Source organism: Urtica dioica, chromosome 9 (assembly GCF_054948205.1).
Source record: "Urtica dioica subsp. dioica isolate 48M chromosome 9, U.dioica_male_clone48M_v1_H2, whole genome shotgun sequence".
Classification (NCBI taxonomy): Eukaryota; Viridiplantae; Streptophyta; class Magnoliopsida; order Rosales; family Urticaceae; genus Urtica; species Urtica dioica.
The window spans coordinates 13656785-13677601 of NC_142764.1; the positions used below are offsets into that span (position 1 = coordinate 13656785).

Genomic DNA, 20817 nt, shown 5'->3' on the forward strand with positions numbered 1-20817 from the left:
GTCTTCTGAGACTCATGCCTTCCGAGGCACGATCTTTCGAGATAAAAGTCTTCTGAGACCCACACCTTCTGAGGCACGATCTTCCGAGATCAAAGTCTTTCGAGACTCACGCCTTCCAAGGCTCGATCTTTCGAGATCAAGGTCTTACGAGACTCACATTTTTCGAGACACGATATTTCGATATCAAAGTCTTCCTAGACTCATGCCTTTTGAGGCACGACTTTGTGTGATCAAACTCTTTCGTGACTCACTTATTACGATACCCAACCCCACGGGATCAACATTTTACATATCCGCACCCCACGAGGTGCGCCAGTATGAGATACGTCTCCAAGTCAGAAGATCAAAAGACGTTGACAACAAAGCTCTCAAGGAACACAAGACAAATTTCTCGCATGACAAATCGCACAAGAAGCTGGAGGGTTAATGTTATGCCGTCATTTTCACAAGATAAAAATGATACCCGGAGAGCAAAAATGACAAGAATTGGAAAAGTTGAAGATCTAAACCATTGTTATGCAAACCATCGGCAAAGTTAAAGACCAAACTATCGGCGTCTCAAAGCCTTTGGCAAAGCAAGACTATCGGCAAAGAGAAGAATCCTTGAACTATCGGCGGTCATACCATCGGCAAAGTTCGAGATCAAACTATCGGCGACCTAAAGCTTTTGGCAAAGCAAGACTATCGGCGAAGTTCAAGACCAAACTATTGGCGTCCTAAAATCTTCGGCAAAGTAAGACTATCGGCAAAGACAAGAATCTTTGAACTATCGGCGGACAAGACTATCGAAACAAAACAATCGGCGTTAGACCATCGGCGAACTTCATGGCCGAGACTATCGGCATAAAAATATCGGCGAGCTTCATGGCCGAGACTATCGGCATGGAACTATCGGCATAGAACTATCGGCGTGGAACTATCGGCATCCAAGGCACACCATCGGCAAAAAACGACCTCTAAGGCTCAATTGCCTCCAAAACCAACTCAAACTCCAATATGAAAAACTATAAATACCCCATCTCCATCCACTCTCAAGGTAAGTCTTTCTCGACTTAGAAAATCTCTGTTTCACTCCCGACTCACTATATTTTTCTCTCTCGACACTTGAGACGAGAGATAAGCCCCCCCACCTCGACTAATGTTGAGCGTCGGAACGCGCGGCAGGAGAACCCCCTCTGCGTCCCTCTAGTCCACGTTTCTTGTCTTTTCAGGCGAATGAACACGACGAACACGAAGAACGCGAAGAACCCGAAGAACACGACTAATTAGAAGGACTCGATGAACACGAAGAACGTGAAGAACCCAATGAACCCGAAGAACACGATAGACTCGAAGGACTGTCGAACACGAAGAACGCGAAGAACTCGACGAATCCGAAGATTGCGAAGAACCCGAAAAACACGACGAACTCGATGAACACGAAGGTGAACTAATCATGGAGTGACGGGGCAAAGACGAATCCGAAGATTGCGACGAACTCGAAAAACCGGAAACCTCTTTCCGACGAGGCAAAGACGACGAAAAGAGAAGATTTCACCACAACCAATCTACGTTCGGTTATAGGGTCCACCTCTAGACCGAACCACGGACGGTTCTAAGTGTTGACCAAAAAAGAGCGTTAACAATATATATATATATATATATATATATATATATATATATATATATAAAGTTTTCAAGTGGTGTAAAACTGCACTAGCTACATTGAACACAGCTCTGCGTGTGTAGTAAGCCGTCGGTTCAGAGCGAAGTCTAAGCTGTTTGATTACATCCATTTCTCGGAATGACATTTTAGTCAGTTTCATCTTTATATTCCAGTAAGTGGAGTTGCAGTACATAACTAGGACCCAGTAATTAATTCAGTTCCTAGTGAGAATATATATAATAATGCAGTCAAGGACTCGTAGTAATGCCACCACGAATGCTTATTACTGTCCATAGGATCATGGAATGGCAAGGCATTCACCGCTCAAAACACTCGTCGGAGACCTCTCGTTCCTGGACTCGACGCCCTTCTCGAAGCTTCTAGATTCCTGCGGGGTCGCCAAGTCTATACGCGACACATGTCGCGTTCACGCTCGTATTATCAAAACACATTTCTCGTCGGAGATTTTCATCCAGAACAGACTCATCGACGTGTACTCAAAATGCGGGTGTTTGGGCTCCGCTCGAAAGGTGTTCGACAAAATGCCCGAGAGAAATACTTTCTCTGGGAACTCCATCATCACCGCGCTAGCCAAGTCCGGTTTTCTCGACGAGGCTTTGATGGTATTCGGGTCGATGCCCGATCGTGACCAATGCACGTGGAATGCTTTGGTCTCAGGGTTTTCCCAGCATGGGCGTTTCGAAGAAGCCTTGAAATGCCTCGTTACCATGCACGCCGAGGACTTCGTGCTCAACAATTATTCGTTTGGCAGTGCTCTCTGTGCTTCCTCCGGGCTAAGGGACCTGAAAATGGGGATTCAGATTCACGCATTGTTATCAAAATCACATTGCTCCGAGGACGTTTACATGGGGTCCGCTCTGATTGACATGTACTCAAAGTGTGGCAGCGTAGGTTCTGCGCAGAGAGTGTTCGATCGAATGAAAGAGCGGAACAGAGTCTCATGGAACAGCCTGATAAGTTGCTACGAGCAGAACGGTCCGGCCATGGAAGCTCTGGATGTTTTGGCGAGGATGATGAAGTGTGGGCATGAACCGGACGAGGTCACGTTGGCCAGCGTTGTGAGTGCTTGCGCAGCCTCTATGGCGCTGAAAGAAGGTTCTCAAATACACGCGCGTGCAGTGAAAAGCGACCGGTTCAGAGACGATCTCGTACTAGGCAACGCTCTGGTCGACATGTACGCGAAATGTGGCAAAATAAAGCAAGCTCGACGGGTCTTCGACACAATGCCGGTCAGGAACGTGGTCTCGGAGACATCCATGGTCAGCGGGTACGCGAAAGCAGCGAGCTTCGATGATGCGAAGCGGTTATTTGGGAGAATGACGGAGCGGAACGTGATTTCTTGGAACGCGCTTATTTCCGGGTACACGCAGATCGGGGAGAACGAAGAGGCGGTCTCGCTGTTCCTCTGCTTGAAGAGAGAGTGTGTGTCTCCGACTCACTTCACTTTCGGGAATCTTCTGAATGCATGTGCAAACCTTGCGGACCTTCAGCTCGGAAAGCAGGCCCACACACACGTGGTGAAGCACGGGTTTCGGTTCCGATCGGGCGAGGAGACCGACATCTTCGTCGGAAACTCCCTGATCGACATGTACATGAAATGTGGGTCGGTTGGGGAAGGGCGTCGGGTTTTCTCTACCATGGCCGAGAGGGACCGTGTCTCCTGGAATGCTGTGATCGTCGGCTACGCCCAAAATGGTTTTGGGGATGAAGCCATCGGAACCTTCCGCGACATGCTGGCTTCGGGAGAGCGCCCCGACAATGTCACCATGATTGGCGTGCTTTCTGGTTGCAGCCACGCAGGGTTCGTCGAGCAAGGTTGTCACCATGGCCCTATTTTTTTTTTTTTTTTAAATTTTTTTAATAAAAAAAAATACCAAATGTATTAAAAATTTATGTAGTGTATTTCAGAATAATTTCTACAAAATAACTATTTGAAACTAATTATTCAGCAAAATAGTCAAAGTTTAGAACAGGGTCGTCCAATTTTTTTTTTTTTTTTACTATATCAATCGAAATAATAACCCCTGTTTTAATTGGCTAATTAAAATTTTGGCTATTCCTCAAAAGTTTTAATCGGCTATTTAGCTAGAACACCTTCTTTTTTTTTTTTTTTTGTTCCTCTAAATTTTATTTTGATATCTGGTTCTGTTCCCGAAGGTCGGCGATACTTTGCCACAATGACGGAGGAGCATGATCTGGTACCGGTGAAGGACCACTACACGTGTATGGTTGATCTTCTGGGGAGAGCCGGTCATCTCGAAGAAGCGCGGAACCTGATCGAGACAATGCCAATGCAGCCCGACGCCGTGATATGGGGCTCTCTTCTCGGAGCTTGCAAACTTCACCGCGATATCATATTGGGAGAGCATGTCGCGGAGAAGCTCATGGAGATAGAGCCCACGAACTCCGGGCCTTACGTCCTTCTCTCGAACATGTACGCCGAGCTCAGACGGTGGAGCGATGTTGTGAGAGTGCGGAGGTTAATGAAGCGCCGTGGCGTGACGAAGCAGCCTGGCTGCAGCTGGATCGAAGTGAAGGGTCGTGTTCATGTGTTCTTGGTGAAAGACAAGAGACATCCCAAAAGGAAACACTTGTTTTCGCTTTTGAAGTCTCTTTTGAAACAGATGAAGCTAGCCGGGTATGTCCCAAAACATGGTGATGAAGAGGCTTATGGTGAAGAATGATTCAGAATCAATTGATTCTTCTGTTTATTTTTCTGTCTTGGGATGTAAACGAGAAGAGACTTAAAGTAAGGTTTAAAACTCATGGATTTTGGCCGATACTCTGGCGACCAATGACGGAGGCAATGAAGGCCCAGCAGGGACTTAAACCCCACCTCAATTATTATTATTTATTTTTTTACACTTTTTTCTCAAATTTAATTATTTTCCTCATATTTTTACCTTGTAAATTTACAGATTAGCCCCCCCGAAATTTTTTTTCACTTTAGCGCCCCTTAATTTCAGACTCTAGCTCCGTCCCTACTGGTGACTAAACTCCCTGTGCTAATCTTGGGACAAAATTGTCCAGAATGAAATCCCTCTTCAAAATAAACCCAATGTGAAAAGTAACAAGTCAATCGACTTGGTCATGGCTCTCCGCTGAACAACAATAGCTTTACGGACAAAGAGTAAGCTCAAAATACTCCTGCACACAATTACTATAAAAAATAGAGAAGGAAGAGAGAGAATGTGGGGTTGAGAGAGACATGGAGAATGATGAGTGAGGGATAGGAATATAAATTAAAAAAAGGCAAAAAAATCTCAATTCCAAAAGGTTAATTTAGACTATAGAAATAAAAAAAAAAGGGTTTTATGATATATATATATATATATATATATATATATATATATATAATAAAATATAAATAACAATGAAGATTTATGATAAATTTTTTCATTTGCCACCAATTTTATAACATTTTTTTACTTTCCACCAAAAAACTAATTTAGCCCAAAATGCTATCGATATGTCAACAATATTGGCATCTATGTCAACAATGTTGACATCTCATAGTGAAAGACAAAAATAGATGTCAACATTGTTGACATAGATGGTGACATTTTGGGACAAATTAGTCTTTTGGTGAAAAATGAGAAAATGTTATGAAATTGGTGATAAATGGGACAATTTCTCCAGATTTATTGTTCATAAAAAACTAATCATATTGCCTTTCATTGCTTTTGTGGCCTACTACATGTAACTGATGTAAGCATGTGTCATTGCTACACCTAAATGAAGCTTACTAATACCATTGCTAGGGCCGGCCCAAGACTTATCGAGGTTTTAGACCAAAACAAATATTAGGCCTTAAAAATTTCACCATCGCTGCATTTGTTTACTTAGTATTCTATTTCTTACACTTTAGTCATGATAATTTTTACTCTTTTTTAAGAGTTAATCAATTCATCTTCTCTATTATCTATAATAAAGAGCACTTCCTCTCCCACTTTCATCCTAAAGCCGCCACGTGACTTCGCCAGATGGCGACACGTAGTGGCCTTTTTTTTTCTTCAGTTTTTTTTCTTCTGTTTTTTCACTTTCTTAAATTTAACTCTCTCTCTCTCTCTCTCTCTCTCTCTCTCTCTCTATAAACCATAATATATAAATAAATATAGAAAACAACGTTTGAGATTCTTCAAAAGTTCAAATCATTGAAATTCTTATTATAGGAAATGAAATAAAATCTTACAATAAATGGAGTTGGCATGAAACACTTTCGTTAATATATATATATATATATATATATATATATATATATATATATATATTGTTACTATATGTAATATTGTTAGATATATGTAAATTATAATAGTGATTAATATCAATATGTTTTCCTGTATCACATATACACAGTAGAACAGCATATATTTCTTTAATCAATATTAGTATACCTTATTATATATATACATATAGATTATAATAATAATTACCATAAATATATTTTACTATCACGTATCTGTATTATGTAAATACATTAGAATAACATATATATTATTTTAATCAATATTAGTTGTATATATTCTTGGAAAAAGTATGTGTAATATACATAGCCATAAAATGTAACTATTTGATATAGAATACATTTTTGAAATTTATACTATAACAAAATATTTTTCTTATATTATTAGTATAGATATAAGATACTTTCTTATTTTAAATTCAGTTTTTATTTAGTTGATAAATTTTAATCTATAATACTTTTAATAAATTTGGCATGATAGTATAACATATATATTATTTTAATCAATATTAGTTATTTATATTTTTTGGAAAAAGTATGTGTAATATACATATATATATATATATATATATATATATATATTAAATGTTACTATTTAATATAGAATACATTTTTCAAATTAAATATATTATAACAAAATATTTTTCTTATATTATTAGTATAAATATAAGATACTTTTTATTTTAAATTAAGTTTTTATTTAGTTGATAAAAATTTAGTCTATAATACTTTTAAAATTGTTAACATGATAAGAAAGCATGCAGTACACTTTAAAATCATTGAATCATCAAATATAAAATAGGTATTTTTTTCCACTTTTTTAAATTTTGTTATTTGTTAAAAATTATTGACAACAATTTTACTAATTTTAATTAATTGATGAAACACTTCAATATACTATTTTTTCCTATTTTTTACACTTTAATTGAAAAATAATAATAATTTTACTTACTAGCACGTTCTTGAAACTAGTTAATATAGAAAATCAACACATAAAAAATTTAACAAATGAATAATAATAATAATTTAAAATTTAAAGCTCAAATAATTGTTTTAGAAATATAAGTAGAAATTTGTATGCAAATTGTTTCAAGATTTCAAGAAAATTTATTTTCTATATTGTTTTTGATAGGGTTGTATAAAACATAACCGAAAATCGGATAAAACCGATATCCAAACCGAACCGAAACCGAAATCTGGAGTCACGTCAGATAACCGAAATTTGGATTCGGATAACCGATCGGTTTCAAAAACTGGACCGAATATCGGATTTGATTTTAGACAAATTTGGATATCGGTTATATAACCGAATTTTTTATTTAAAAAATTAAATTAACAATAATTAAATATAGGTCTTTCACAACCACCTAGACCATGATTTTGAAAGAAAAAAAAAAAAATCTTCACAACATTTTTTACCTAAATTTTTATTTTATTTTATTTTTTAGACTATGAATTATTATTATAGAGCTTTATTTGACTCGTTTTGTATTCGTATTTAAATCATTGTAATAATTTTAGAACTAGATATGTATTTTAAAACTGAATAGCACTCGCCCCCCCCGGTTCAAAATCTCAAGGCACTCCTTTCGAACCGCCGGGCCGACCACATCCCAATTTTTTTGAAAAAAAAGGGCATGGAAACCATCGGGGCCCGGGGCCTTCCGCGGTCCCATCGCCTTAAGAGCCCGATCAACGCCCTCACCCGAGAAATCCTCGTCCAACATCTCCCGGTACCCCTCTGGAAGGCGGGCCACGTCTCCCTCAGTAATCACCCGAAAATCCATCTGACGCGCCATTGGAAGAAAAAACTTCCTCAAAGTACTTCTCGAAAACAGCCCTCACTTCCCCCTCTGTGCTAACCCAAGCCACATAATCTGTGAAAATACCTTTCATATAATTCCGAATTTTCCTCCTCGAGGCTCTCCCATGGAAGTAGGCTGACTTTTTATCCCCGCCTTTGAGCCAGTCTACCCGGGCCCGCTGCTGCCAATAGTGCTCTTGAACGAGGATGAGAGACTCGAGATCTTTGCCAACTTTACTTGCCTCCCTGCAATTGTAGCTAGAACGTACCTCAGAATTGAGCTTTTCGAGCCGGCTAGAGAGCTCTCGGATTCGCTGCGCGCGGTGACCAAATGAGACCCGAGCCCAGTCACGCCGCACCGCCCGGCAATGGTTGAGCCCCTAAGTACACCTTCTACCTCCACTACCCGCACCGTGGCCCCAAGCGTTTTGGACCACCCACGCACACTCGGCGTTAGTGATCCAGCCCGGCTCGAACGCCCACCGTTTCCCGATCCTCGAGCTGGCAGCCGCCACCGGGACACGCTCCTCCGTATCGATGATGATCACCCGATGATCGGACCCATGGAAGTCAAGAACCTCCACAAAGGCTGCTGGGAACAACGTCCTCCACTCCGGGTTCGCGTAGGCTCGGTCAAGCCGACATTGAACATGCTTGGCGCCACTTTGCTTGTTGTCCCATGTCAATAACTCCTCTTGGAACCCCAGATCATGAAGGCCACAGTCCTCCAGCGCCTCTCCAAACCGTGCCATGTCACTTGCTCTTATCTTCGTATTGCTCACATGTTCGAAATCAAAGAGAACCTTGTTGAAATCCCCTGCACAAAGCCATGGCTCCGAGCCACTCCCATGGAGACGCCTGAGGAGTTCCCAAGACACATGTCACTTCAACTCGTCCGCTTCACCGTAGAAGCCAGAGACCTCCACCGAGCTCATTTCCCATCTCCAACCAACGCATCGATATGCCCTTTACTGTAGCTTCGAATGGTAACCGCCACTTCTTCCGCCCACAGCAAGTATAAACCCCCGCTTCGGCCCATCGTGTGCACATCAAACCCCTCCGTGTAACCCAGACTTTGCTTCAAACAATCAACCCTTACTCCTCTTAATTTCGTATCCAAAAGAAAGAAGAGGTCCGGGACCCGCTCACGGATAAGATTCTGTAAGCAGCCCATCGCCCGTGGGTTTCCCAACACCCGGGCGTTCCAACATATGATTTCATTGGGCCCGGTCAGCCTACCTCTGGCCGGCCGCCGATAATTCAGTGTTTGACAACACCATCTCTCCTCCATTAGTAGTCTCCGTGGACTCCACTGCCCCTACCTCATAGTTCGAGAGTGGCTCCCCCTAGGCCCAGGATGACGCTTCCACTACCTCTCCCTTCACCCCTTTCTCGCCGGCGTTTACTTCCACGGGTCGAAGCAGGAGATTCTCGTCCCTTCTTGACCGTTGGAGCAGTAGAGGTGCCTTTTGTTGGCGTAAAAGTCACACGAAGGGATTCACAAAGCTGTGCCACAAGCTTTGGGTCAGGCCCAACAATAAAGCTTCCGTCCCCTTGTACACCCCCCTCAAAATTGGGCTCTTGCCGCAGGCACTCCTCCAGCCCATAAGTGGATCTCGAAGCCCCAGGCGCCATATATGAAGTAGGGCCCATATAGGCCATCTCATTCCCTTTTGATGGCAAGTGGGCCGGGTTGATTGCTGGCTCCAGGCCCAACTCCTCATTCAAGCCCACACATTTACCAGCTTCCCTAGGCCTCTTTTGTCTGCACGTGCTTTATGCCTGACCCTCATCTCCGTGTCAGGTTTTTGGCTCAGACAGAAGGAATTCCCAGAAGGAGTCTCTTATAAAATCCCTTTTCCCCGCTTCAGAGGCCGATCTCCAGGGATATCCTGAGGAGGGAAAGGTGGAGCCTTTTCAGAGCCCAGAGTCCTCACGTCTTTGGCCACGTCTTGCGCCGCGGAATTGTCACCGCCTCGGTTGTCGCACACCACCTGCTCCAAACGCGATCTGCCGCGATTGGGCTCCATGCAGTTTGTCTCCTCAGGCCGAACATTGCCCTCCTTGTCATCCGGCCATGGCCTCTTCCCCAGGTTAGATTTCCGCTCAGCAAACTCAAAACAGCTCGACCACTAGGATTTGGCATCAAGCCATGGTCCAAACAGAGCGACCTCAGGAAAACCCTGGTTCCGAACAACCCGCGTCTCCTTAGCAGAGCACTCAGAACTTTCGTGCCCTAAGCATCCATATTTGAAGCACAACAATCCGAGGTTCTCATACCTCGCTTGGATCCACAAGGCACAGCTATCTTTCCTATCGATGAAGAACCCCAAGAAGAGAGGAGAAGTAACTGTCACCTCCACCTTAAGTCTCACAAAAGGACTAAAACGATTCAACTGGTTCAGGTTACTCTCAAGAAAAGCACTGAAAAGCCCAACAATTTTTTTGATACTTCGAGCATGGATGTAATCGGGGGGAAGCCCACACAATCTGACCCAAAACAGAGATTTGGAGAAGACAATCTCCTCGATGGGCAAGTTTTCCGGCCAAGAACGCACCACCATCTGCGCTCCCTCATCGTCCATGGCCGCCTTGCCAGGAAAGCCTCCCTGTCAGCGCTCAGGGCAAAGCGAAGCAGGAAAATTCCCGGCATAAGCTCCTTGGCCTACCACTTCCCTCTGATGTGCCACGCCTTCGAGAGGACAGCCACGAACGTTGTTTTCCTTAAAGGCTTCGTAGAAAGGACTTTGGCCATTAGAACCTCCGCACTAGGCCTAGGTTCATCCGAGCTCCGAGAAGACTCAACAAGAGACAATTTCGACGCAAGCAAGGTCAAGGTCTGGTCTTCATCAAGACCCACTACTTCCTCGTCCACTTGCGCACCTTGGGGAGACGGCGTAGACTTACTCATTGCGAGACGGAGGCTTGGTTGCAACGACCACCCTCCAGGGACCAAGGACTATTCTCGTAATTTTTGCATTTCACTTTGCTCAAAAAGTACCACGCTAAAAAAAAAACACATTGTTTTTGCTTCACTATGTTGCGCTACAAATAATTTTGTCACCTAAACAAACTTTGTGAAACATCAAGATATCCCACTAAAGTTTACTCTGTGGTACAAAACATTCTGTCATCTAAAGACTGTGTTAAATAAAAAAAAAAAATTATTTCATCCAGAGTCTAAATTAAAGAACGGGCACCCTCTTTCTCCTTTTGTTTCTCTTGGTTTCCTTCATCAAAATAAGTTGTCATCATTTTATTTAATTATTAATTTATATTTATTTAAATATAAATTAAAATAATTAAATTGGATTATTTTGATTGGAGGACACTGAAAAATACAGAGATCTGGATTCCAAAATTTGATAGTAGCTGTTAGCTCTCCTTCCAAGTTATTGCAGTTCCAAGTTATATTTTGAGAAAAAAGCGATAGCGTCTTGCGATAATAGAGATCCGGAATCAGACCGAATGGATTTGATATATATATATATATATATATATATATATGTATATATATATATATATATATATATATATATATATTTTAATAAAGGCAGGCCAAATGGAATATAGACAAACTATTTTTAAACATGCATGACGTTTATGTGGTAACTGATGCTATGGGACTAAATTCCAAAGCCCGTGAACCATGAAACACACTCGTGAGTGAGAGAGTGTTTCCACAATTAAAAATAAAATAAAGTAAAATAAAATTCACAGAAAGAGGCTCCTTAGTCCTCTCTGAGAGCATCTACATCTGAGGATGACGTAAGAAATGAACCTGTAAAGCAAAATGAAGCCAAGCATGACACCAACGTTCCTCCACCGGCTTTCCACTTCATAGCCTTCCTCTCGCAGAACATCTTCGCCGCTGACCATGCACTTCTCGAACAAGTACTCCAAGCACTTTCCCGAGTTCGAGAACTCGTTTATCAGAAACCCTTCAAACGGGTACTTGAACAACGACACGTAGTGCATGAAAATCCAGTAGCTCGGTATCTCATTCTTGGATATGAAGTATCCGGAGAAGAGGAAGAAAGAGCCCATGACACCCGCGATGACCGAGTTTCCGACGATGAAGTTGGGCACGAGCGCACTGAAGCACACCACCACCGAGTTGGCGGTGTACAAGACGAGCCATATGAGGAGCAAAAAGTGCAGAAAAGCCGATAGATTCGGGTTCAGGCCGACGAGCCAGTAGATGGTGGTGGAGAACAAGAGCGCGAGGATGAGCAGAAACGGGAGATAGACGAGACCGTTGGCAATGGCGTAGGACGAGACTCTGTAGCTCCCACACGAGGTCTCTTTCATCACAATGTCCCTCTCTTGCAGAAAGATGGGCAGAGCCTCTATGGTGGAAGACAGCAAGAAGGTGAGAATGAAAGCGAAGAGACCCACCCTCTCTTGAGCGCCGACCAAGTCGTCCTTGAGGTTGTGGAAGATCGACCCCAACACCAGCCCAGCCACAAGCATCTGAACAGTCCTGCACGCGAACAGCTCTTTGGTCCTGAATATGTTCTTCGAGAACCTGTGAGTGAGGACGACGGTCTCCGCGAGCCTCGAGTTCGCGAAATCCACCCTCGTAACTCCTTGATAGTACTGACGATCGTCGGCCTTACTACCGGACTGTTGGAAGAGCTGTTGGAGGGTGATCGAGGACTTTCCCGCTCCGGCCTTGCTCTCTTCGATGCTGTCGATGGAGTCGAGGGCGAACTCGACGACGTTGACGTGGAGAGGAAGCTCCAAGCCCATGAGCCTGAGGTTGAGCGCGAGCTGGTCCACGGTCCCGTGGTGGAGCACCGAGCCGTTGGCCAAGAACAAGAGCGAGTTGAAGGACTTGACGATGCGAAACCCCGGCTGGTGGACCGTGAGCACAACGGTCCTCCCTCGAGTCTCGGCCATGGTCTTCAACATGTCGACGACCTGGAGAGCCGACGAGCTGTCGAGCCCCGAGGTCGGCTCGTCGAGGATCAGCACCTTCGGGTCGTGGATCACGTCGACGCCGATCGAGACCCGCCTCCTCTCTCCTCCCGAGATCCCCCGGACCCGGTCGTCCCCGACGCGGGCCCCCGCCACGTGGCTCAGCCCCAGCTCCTCCAGCAGAGACTCAACCCTCGAGCCGAGCTCGGCCCGGGTCACCGCGGCTCCGAGCCTCAGCTTGGCGCTGAACGTTAGGGTTTCCTCGACGGTGAGCAGAGGGAACAGCATGTCGTTCTGCGTGACGTAGCCTGAGGTCTTCTTGAACTGGGCTCTGTCCATGGGCCTGCCGTTGACCGAGACCGAGCCCGTCTGCGGCGAGGCCTTCCCCGCCAGGATCTCGAGGAGGGACGACTTCCCGGCCCCGCTCGGGCCCACCACGGCCAGCACTTCCCACGGCTTCGCCACGCAGCTCACGTCCTTCAGCACTTGCCTCCTCGTCACTCCTTGTACCTCGACATCGTCGTGCGCTTCTTGTCTTTTGGAGGCGAAGATCTTGAAAGGGTTGTCTTTGGTTTTTGTGAGGATGGTGTAGTGTATGCCTATGGCCTCAATCTCACAACCTTGTTTCCGCATTAAACAACTCTTCTGATCACTACTATTTCCTTCCATTTGTGTTCTCTCTCTCTCTGTCTCTCTGAGCTAAGAAGCCCATTTATATACACACTACTCCCAAATCCAACCGCAAACTTTTCCTTTGTCATTATTATTATTATCATTGTGTTTTTTATATTTAAGGAAAAATAGTATAGTTGTTCAGATTTACTGCTGTCTGTATTTTTTATATTCTAATATATAGTTTTTATGTTTATCAAATTAATTCAAAATTTATTTATCTTAATTTACTTTGCGGAAATATTAGAACGTTATATTACTGAATTACAAAATTATAAAAAAAAACAAATTATCTAATTAAATTTTTTTTGTGAGACGCATGAAATTCATGATTTATTTAACAAATTTTTAGAGCGTTCTTAAAATTTGAAAATAATTGAATTCAAGAAATATGTGTAGCCTTAGTTTAGCAAATACAAAGCAAAGGTAATATTAAAAAATATGAAAAAAATAAATTTGACAAAATATTTAGTACCATATTACTAGTTAGTTTTTTTAGTTTTTAAAAGTTTTGAAATATCGCATTCCACCAGACTGTGTCGAGCCATGTCTAGCGATTGTAATTTATAATTATAAGTTGGGTTTCTAACTATTTGAAAATGATATCTCTTTTTATATTGAGCCTCTACTAGAGTTAATATATACAAAATGATGTCTCTTTCTATATTGAGTATCTATTTATAAGTATACGTACGTTCACGTGTAACCCTAGTACGTATTTTTTTTCCCTTGTGATACGTTTACAAGGACAGGCCAACTTCTTCCGTAACATATGTGAAATGTATATATGTTTTCAATTGCTACTTTTTCTGCTATCAATATATAGACATTAAAGTGGAATATGAATTTTGTTATTAGTCTTTACTAGAGAGGTATCGAGTTTGCATGGTTGTATCCACTAAACGAGTCTCTTTGTTTTATTTTATTGTATTTTATATCATTGTTTTAGAAACACTCTCTCACTCACGAGTGTGTTTCGTTGTTCACATGTTTTGGAATTTACTCGCATAGCCTTAGCTGCCACATAAATCTCGTATTTAAAAAAAGTTTCTCTAAATTCCATTTGGTCTACATAATGAGGCATGTCCATCATCGCGTAACTCTATATAAATTGGCTCAAAGTTATTAAAATATTATATTTTAACAAACTTTCGAGTCATCAATTTTAGCCTCTATCTCCTATGTGTGCAAAAGGTGAAAAAAAAAAACCAAATAAATAAACTGGTGGCACAGCTATATCAAAATAGTGGTAAATTTATAGCCACTAAAGGTGAAATGAAATATAAGCCACAAGTTCATAGAGTCAGTGTAGGTCCACACTCTTGATTTGTTGTTGCTTTCTTGTTTATCTTTCTGAAAACACTCTTGATATGTTTGTAATATCCATGCCAACATGCTACGGTTATATCATGCTTAACTGTGTATACGATAATGACATTATATTGTAGCGTCTTTGATCATGCCTGGCCATGCAAAGCTTCCGTTACCATCCTCAAAAGCCAAAAGTAGAAGTTGACGTAGCACGTCTAACGTCTTTATAATACTACAAGGTCATCTCACATACTTGATCGATACAGCCACGCAAATACATAAGACTTCTAAGACTGATGATCCACTATATATTGTAAAAGTCAACGTGGGGATTGCTAGCATTTTCTTTTGACAATAATGGAGCCACTACGAGAAAAATGCTATTTATTGACACTTGAAAAGTGGATTTTTGTTGAAAGAATTCCATTTATTATAACTTTTAGGAGTAATTATATAAAAACTGCCACTAAAACACAAACATACATACTAAATGGCATTCATAAAACAAACACTTCTAAATCTTCAATAACAATGGCACTCATAACCGTCGTCAAAATTATGTATTATTTATTTAATTTATTTATTAAAATACATTATATGATATTACGCAAAATATAAAAAATAAAAAAACTTATTGACGTGGTGCTCTCTCCCTCACTCTCCATGTAAATATTCGTGTGATTACATATAAAATAAAATAAAATCTTAAACGTACTCTTTTTTATTGGTTTAAAAAAAATAATGTTAATAAATAAATTTTTTTAAAGAAACTTATCATAATTCTAGTCGAACTAGGATATGGGTATTCAACTATGTATAGAGACGCTAATACCACAAAATTTTATTAAGAACCTATAGTCAGATTTCCTAAATTTTTTGAACTCTTGCAATCTTATATTCTTAGAGACAATATATTATTTCTTTTATCTTCTGAACCGTGAGTAAACCTGAGAGCAGCCCATAATGAGATATGTTTCAATAACTGGCAACTCTTACAATCCAAATGCAAAAAATGACATAAAACCAACACACCCTTCTCACCAAGGGACCTAAAACCGGAAGACCCTCCCGCCAAAGATCGATGAACCAGAGGATTCCTCCGCCAGAGAACTCACAAAACCGGAGGACCCCTCCGCCAGAATTTCCTAAACCGGAGGATCTCTCTCCGCCAGGACTCCCAAAACCAGAGGATTCCTCCGCCAAAACCCACAAAATCGGAGGACCCTTCCTCTAGGACCCTCAAAACTAGAGGATTCCTCCGCTTGAACCCACAAAACCAGAGGATACGTCCACAAAAATCCTCAAAACCAGAGGATCCCTCCGACCAAGTGGACTCCACATGCCCATGACTTTGAACACTCAAAATCCTATAAAGACCTCTCATTTTTCACCATTTTGGAAAAAAAATTGAAGAGAAAAAAGCTCTCGATTCTTTCAAAACATTCAAAATATCGAACAAAAATCAAGAAAAAGACAAAGACGAAGATAGAGAGAACATAAGAAGGAATCAAGATCAAGAGAAGAGAACGAAGAGAAGACGAAGAATCCGACGAGAAGACTAGAAGAACATAACACCAATCCGAATGACTCTTTAGAGGAATCAAGTCTTCACCACTCTTTCGAGATCCGAGGAAACGTGACCCCGCAACACGAGATCGAGACACGTTGCAAGCTCACACCCCGACGCGTGTCCCGTGAATGTTATCTGAGAAATCGCATTAACATCAGTTTTTTAGTCTTCAAAATAGCACCTCACTCTTCTATCGTAATTTTTATTTTTGTCTTCAAATTTTTGTTTACTCGACTAGGAAACGAATTACGATAAATGAGTGTAGTTATTGCTATTGGAATTTTTTTCATTTCGAGAAGGAAGTAGTGATATCCTCCCTGTCTTCCTCTTTCAAGAACGTAATATATTTATTTAGTCAATCAAATATATGTACGCATACAGCCTGAGTTCATATAAAAAAGGGCTCGGGTTTATAAAAAAACAAATATTATAAATGGTGGAATAGTATTTATACGAGGATTATGGTCTTATATCTCTGTGTTTCATTCATGATATTTCGCAATAAAATGACGTCCAATATCAAATATCTCTTATGTCTTCCCTCTTTTGCAATAAGTTTCGCTACAGCACCTGCTGCTCGAGCTAATTGTCCACCCTTTCCAAGTGTGATTTCTATGCATAAATAAAAAAGAAGTTGAAGTAGAAGAGCCCAGAGTCCAAATTGATGAAGGCGTGACTGAATTGATCCTAGTTACTCTTCGGAACGGAGTAGAAGGAGGGAAGAGGTTCTCGAACGAGGAAAACGATCTGGTATCAGAGCAGACCTTTTATTTGCATTTTTTATTTTCTTTTCATCTTCTTTTTTTTTTTAACGAACAGTGAGTCTACTTGCATTTTTTTTCCTACTATTTCTTTGTTATTATATCCCAGCAATGAATCAATACATGCGTTTTTATTATTCTCATTTGCAATTTTTTTTATAGTTCATCATGTCTGAGGAATTCAACCTTGAAGATGCCATTCCGGCCTTCAACACCACTTCACCAATGGCCACATCCAATTTTATGATGTCCATTATTAAGAAAGTTCATCTGTCCTTGTTAGGCCTCTACTTACATGTGTTAATTATGGTATGTGGAATCGAGCAATTGATCGACATGACCTTACGTGCTAAGAATAAACTTGACTTCATTGATGGAATCTTGCCGAAGGCTAATGCTCAATGCGATGTTCACTATTACAAATATGAGATTATACAACCGTTGTAAAAAAGTATACAATTTGAACTTTATACAACGGTACACTTTACCGTTGTAGAATGCAATGAGATGTCAATCGAGAGTTATGCAACAATATTGTTGTACCGTTGTACAACCTATAGTACTTTAGACATTTTTTTGCTTTAATATATTTGTTATTTCCTTCTCTCTCTCTCTCTCTCTCTTCGTTGTCATTCGTCACCTTCTTTTTCCTTCTCACGGCCAGCTCTTCTACAAAGAAAAAAACCTCGCCCTTCGACGTCGGAGGCATCGTCGGAGAGCAAAACAATTGCTGACGAGTCCATGTCCGACAAACCCACTGACGAGGACGTCTCTGTTGTGACTTGTCAGATTCCGACGACAAAACAATATCCGACTGTCGCCGGAGATCTTGGACTTTACCATGAAAGACCTCCACGGTGCGAGCCGCCCCCTCGGATGTCTTGCGCTCGGTAAACAACTCGTCTCTCAATCTCGTGATCTCTGACCTGGCGTATTGTCGCCGGCCACGAACGACTCTGAGTTTCATGCGAGTCTGCTAAAGATCGCCGTGAAGTTTCTTGAACTTCGCCTGAGAGTGGGAACCCCCCTCGGATTGAATCAGTTAAGACTTCGTGCGAGCCAACTCCTCCATGACCAAGCCAAATAGACAAATAAAGTCGAGAAGGATCTTCTCGCCTCGCATATTGCGACCGAGCACCTAAGGCGAAAAAGACACGAATTAGCAAAGGGTGACTTACGTAACAACTATGAGAAGAAAAGAGAAAGAGATTCACGTTCTCTGTATCGGCTATGCCATTATTAAAATACTCCGTGTCGCTGTCTGACACAACGTCCTTCCAGACCTTCAGAGGTGACTCTTGTAGGCCTTTAGAGCACTCTCATTTGAGTTCCATGGCCTCAAGATCGAGTGATCATGGAATGAGCCTGCTTCGATTCGGAAGGCGCATTCAAAAGTGCTGAAGTCAACGTCCTCTTTAGAGAAGTACGAGGGTCAGGCTCGATCGAGTGGCAGACCCCAGAACTTGCTCGGTTGGCATGCGTCGCAATCCAAGAATGAGTTGCTTCAAGGGCACTCGAATCTCGTATAGACTTTTAAGCCCGAGCCCTCTCTCTAGATGAAGAACCTGTGAAAACAACAAGGTCAGAACATCAAGTACAGACGCAAAGTCACACAACCAAACAACAAAGGCAAAGACTATCAGACAAGCCAAGACTCTGGGAAACGTTGTGGTGCGAATGACTCAATTCGCATACAGTTTAATCGAGCCACAAATCTTCTAAATATTCTCTATTAATATTGGTGCCCCCATTTCAAGCATGACAATCACATTAATGTTGAGCGTCGGAATGCGCGCCAGAAGCACAACCTCTGCACACTTCTAGCTTATTTTCTCTTTTTCTTATTCTCAAATATCTACAACGAACGACGAACGTTCTTGAGTTAGGAGAGTGATACTTGTGACTTACGATTTTCTCGTACTTGACTCGGGTACAACCACTTGATCCAACCTTGAGTCGAACAACCTGAAGTATTCAATCGTTGTCCAATTTATGGTGACAACACACACACACACACACACACACACACACACACACACACACACACACACACACACACACACACACACACACACACACACATATATATATATATATATATATATATCAAATAATTGGCTGCGTAGCCATCTTAAACAATAGCATTTTGGTTTTAGCCAACCTTTCGTTAATTTTCCGTAAATAGCCATCTTGTTTACGTGACAACTTATTAATTGAATTAGTTTTACACTTTTGCCCTTATTTAATTGGCTGCTATTTTAATTAGGTAGTTTTTTTTTATTTCGAATAAAATATTGAAACCGAATAGGGAAGTTTTCAAATTTGAAATTTGAATTTTCCAGCAGATTTTGAAAGTTCTCAACCCATTTATTGTTATGTATTTGGAAGTTTTCAGCGTTGACTTTAGGTAATTAGTTTCTATTTTCGTGGCAATTCATTATGGATAAAATCTGTAAATATATTCTTCATTTATTGATATTATTTTGTCTTCCATATATTCATAATTTTAGAAGGCCCAAAATATTTCCAGAATTTTTTTTAGTTTATTTACACGAATATACTGTAAATATGCTTTGTATTTACAGTGAATATACTGTAAATATGATTTTTATTTACAATGAATATATTGTAAATATGTTTTCTATTTACACGAACATACTGTAAATATGCTTTGTATTTACAAAAAGAAAAAAAATAAAAAAAGGAGAAGAACCGAATTCCTGAATCCAGTTCCAAAATGAGATCGAATGTCAATTTCTTAAACAAAAGTCTCAAATTCAAGAGATCCCAAACTGATAATATAATAACTTGATGGAAATACACACTTGGAAACAATTGTACCAATAAATCTGACAATTAGATCTCTACAACGAACATTACATATTGTTAAGTCGTTTTTTGGATTAACACTTACGGACACGTGACGTGAGCGGACTTGGCCACGTGTCTTCGAACCTGTGAGGTTAGTTATGGGATATTCCTCTTATCAAGTGAAGAACTTGAGAATTGGTTTCTCAAGATCTTGGACACTCTTGTAGAGGGAATATAATTTGGCTTGGAGCCTTGGGTTTAGAGAGAGAGTAAGCTTCCCTTCTCCCACTCTAGAGAGAATGGAAGTAGATTGTTCCTCTGTTTTTGTGTGAAAAAGAATGTATGAAGTGGCTTTGATCCTCTTTGTTCTTGATTTCGGTCCCAAATGTGTTTTTAGAGAGAGAAATAGCTGAGTAGAGAATTTGGTATAATCTCGTTAGAGAGAGAAAAAGCCAGCCCTTGATAAGTGTTTCTCTCAGGTATTTATAGTGAGGCGGCGAGATTTAGGGTAGGAGTGAAGGGATTCGGGCGAGGCCCACTTTCTGAAAAATGGAAAAGAGGGGGGTCGGGCGAGTCCCCTTTTGCGAAATGGAAAAGAGGGGGGTCGGGCGAGTCCCCCTTTGCGAAATGGAAAAGAGGGGGGTCGGGCGAGTCCCCCTTTGCGAAATGGAAAAGAGGGGGGTCGGGCGAGTCCCCCTTTGCGAAATGGAAAAGAGAGGGGTCGGGCGAGTCCCCCTTTGCGAAATGGAAAAGATGGGGGTCGGGCGAGTCCCCCTTTGCGAAATGGAAAAGAGGGGGTCAGGCGAGTCCCCCTTTGCGAAATGGAAAAGAGGGGGGTCGGGCGAGTCCCCCTTTGCGAAATGGAAAAGAGGGGGGTCGGGCGAGTCCCCCTTTGCGAAATGGAAAAGAGGGGGGTCGGGCGAGTCTCCCTTTGCGAAATGGAAAAAGAGGGGGTCGGGCGAGTCCCCCTTTGCGAAATGGAAAAGAGGGGGGGTCGGGCGAGTCCCCCTTTGCGAAATGGAAAAGAGGGGGTCGGGCGAGTCCCCCTTTGCGAAATGG

General features: G+C 41.6%; 4 protein-coding genes across 5 annotated transcripts; 1 reads left to right on the forward strand and 3 right to left on the reverse strand.

The window, feature by feature from the left end:
* Positions 1-1698: 1698 nt before the first annotated feature.
* SLO2 (Pentatricopeptide repeat (PPR) superfamily protein) lies at positions 1699-4528 on the forward strand. 2 transcript variants are annotated; one of them, XM_089627275.1, is made up of 3 exons: positions 1699-1817; positions 1942-3481; positions 3824-4528. In XM_089627275.1, exons 2-3 carry the CDS (start codon positions 1951-1953, stop codon positions 4348-4350), a joined length of 2058 nt encoding a protein of 685 aa, XP_089483401.1. In that variant the 5' UTR covers positions 1699-1817; positions 1942-1950; the 3' UTR covers positions 4351-4528. The 2 variants fall into 2 exon arrangements, with proteins under 2 accessions (XP_089483401.1, XP_089483400.1); XM_089627274.1 differs by having other exon boundaries at positions 1699-3481.
* A 3565-nt stretch (positions 4529-8093) lies between these two features.
* Positions 8094-8465, reverse strand: LOC149385095 (uncharacterized). Its single transcript, XM_089626241.1, has one exon. The coding sequence runs from the start codon at positions 8463-8465 to the stop codon at positions 8094-8096; it is 372 nt and encodes a 123-aa protein (XP_089482367.1).
* A 1092-nt stretch (positions 8466-9557) lies between these two features.
* On the reverse strand, positions 9558-10298 carry LOC149385096 (uncharacterized). The gene is made up of 2 exons (XM_089626243.1): positions 9885-10298; positions 9558-9797 (listed from the first exon to the last, which is right to left on the reverse strand). Exons 1-2 carry the CDS (start codon positions 10296-10298, stop codon positions 9558-9560), a joined length of 654 nt encoding a protein of 217 aa, XP_089482369.1.
* Positions 10299-11270: 972 nt separating this feature from the next.
* ABCG5 (ABC-2 type transporter family protein) lies at positions 11271-13392 on the reverse strand. The gene has a single exon (XM_089627392.1). It carries the CDS (start codon positions 13300-13302, stop codon positions 11428-11430), a length of 1875 nt encoding a protein of 624 aa, XP_089483518.1. The 5' UTR covers positions 13303-13392; the 3' UTR covers positions 11271-11427.
* Positions 13393-20817: the final 7425 nt, after the last annotated feature.

Bases quoted from the DNA above. Each gene is read 5' to 3' on its own strand.
- ABCG5 (XM_089627392.1), bottom strand. From the start codon at position 13,302: ATGGAAGGAAATAGTAGTGATCAGAAGAGTTGTTTAATGCGGAAACAA.
- LOC149385096 (XM_089626243.1), bottom strand. From the start codon at position 10,298: ATGGACGATGAGGGAGCGCAGATGGTGGTGCGTTCTTGGCCGGAAAAC. The intron at 9,798-9,884 runs GTCGCTCTGTTT...AACCTGGGGAAG, and splicing joins GGAACCAGGGTTTTCCTGAG to AGGCCATGGCCGGATGACAA.
- LOC149385095 (XM_089626241.1), bottom strand. From the start codon at position 8,465: ATGGCACGGTTTGGAGAGGCGCTGGAGGACTGTGGCCTTCATGATCTG.
- SLO2 (XM_089627274.1), top strand. From the start codon at position 1,951: ATGGCAAGGCATTCACCGCTCAAAACACTCGTCGGAGACCTCTCGTTC. The intron at 3,482-3,823 runs GTTGTCACCATG...CTGTTCCCGAAG, and splicing joins CGCAGGGTTCGTCGAGCAAG to GTCGGCGATACTTTGCCACA.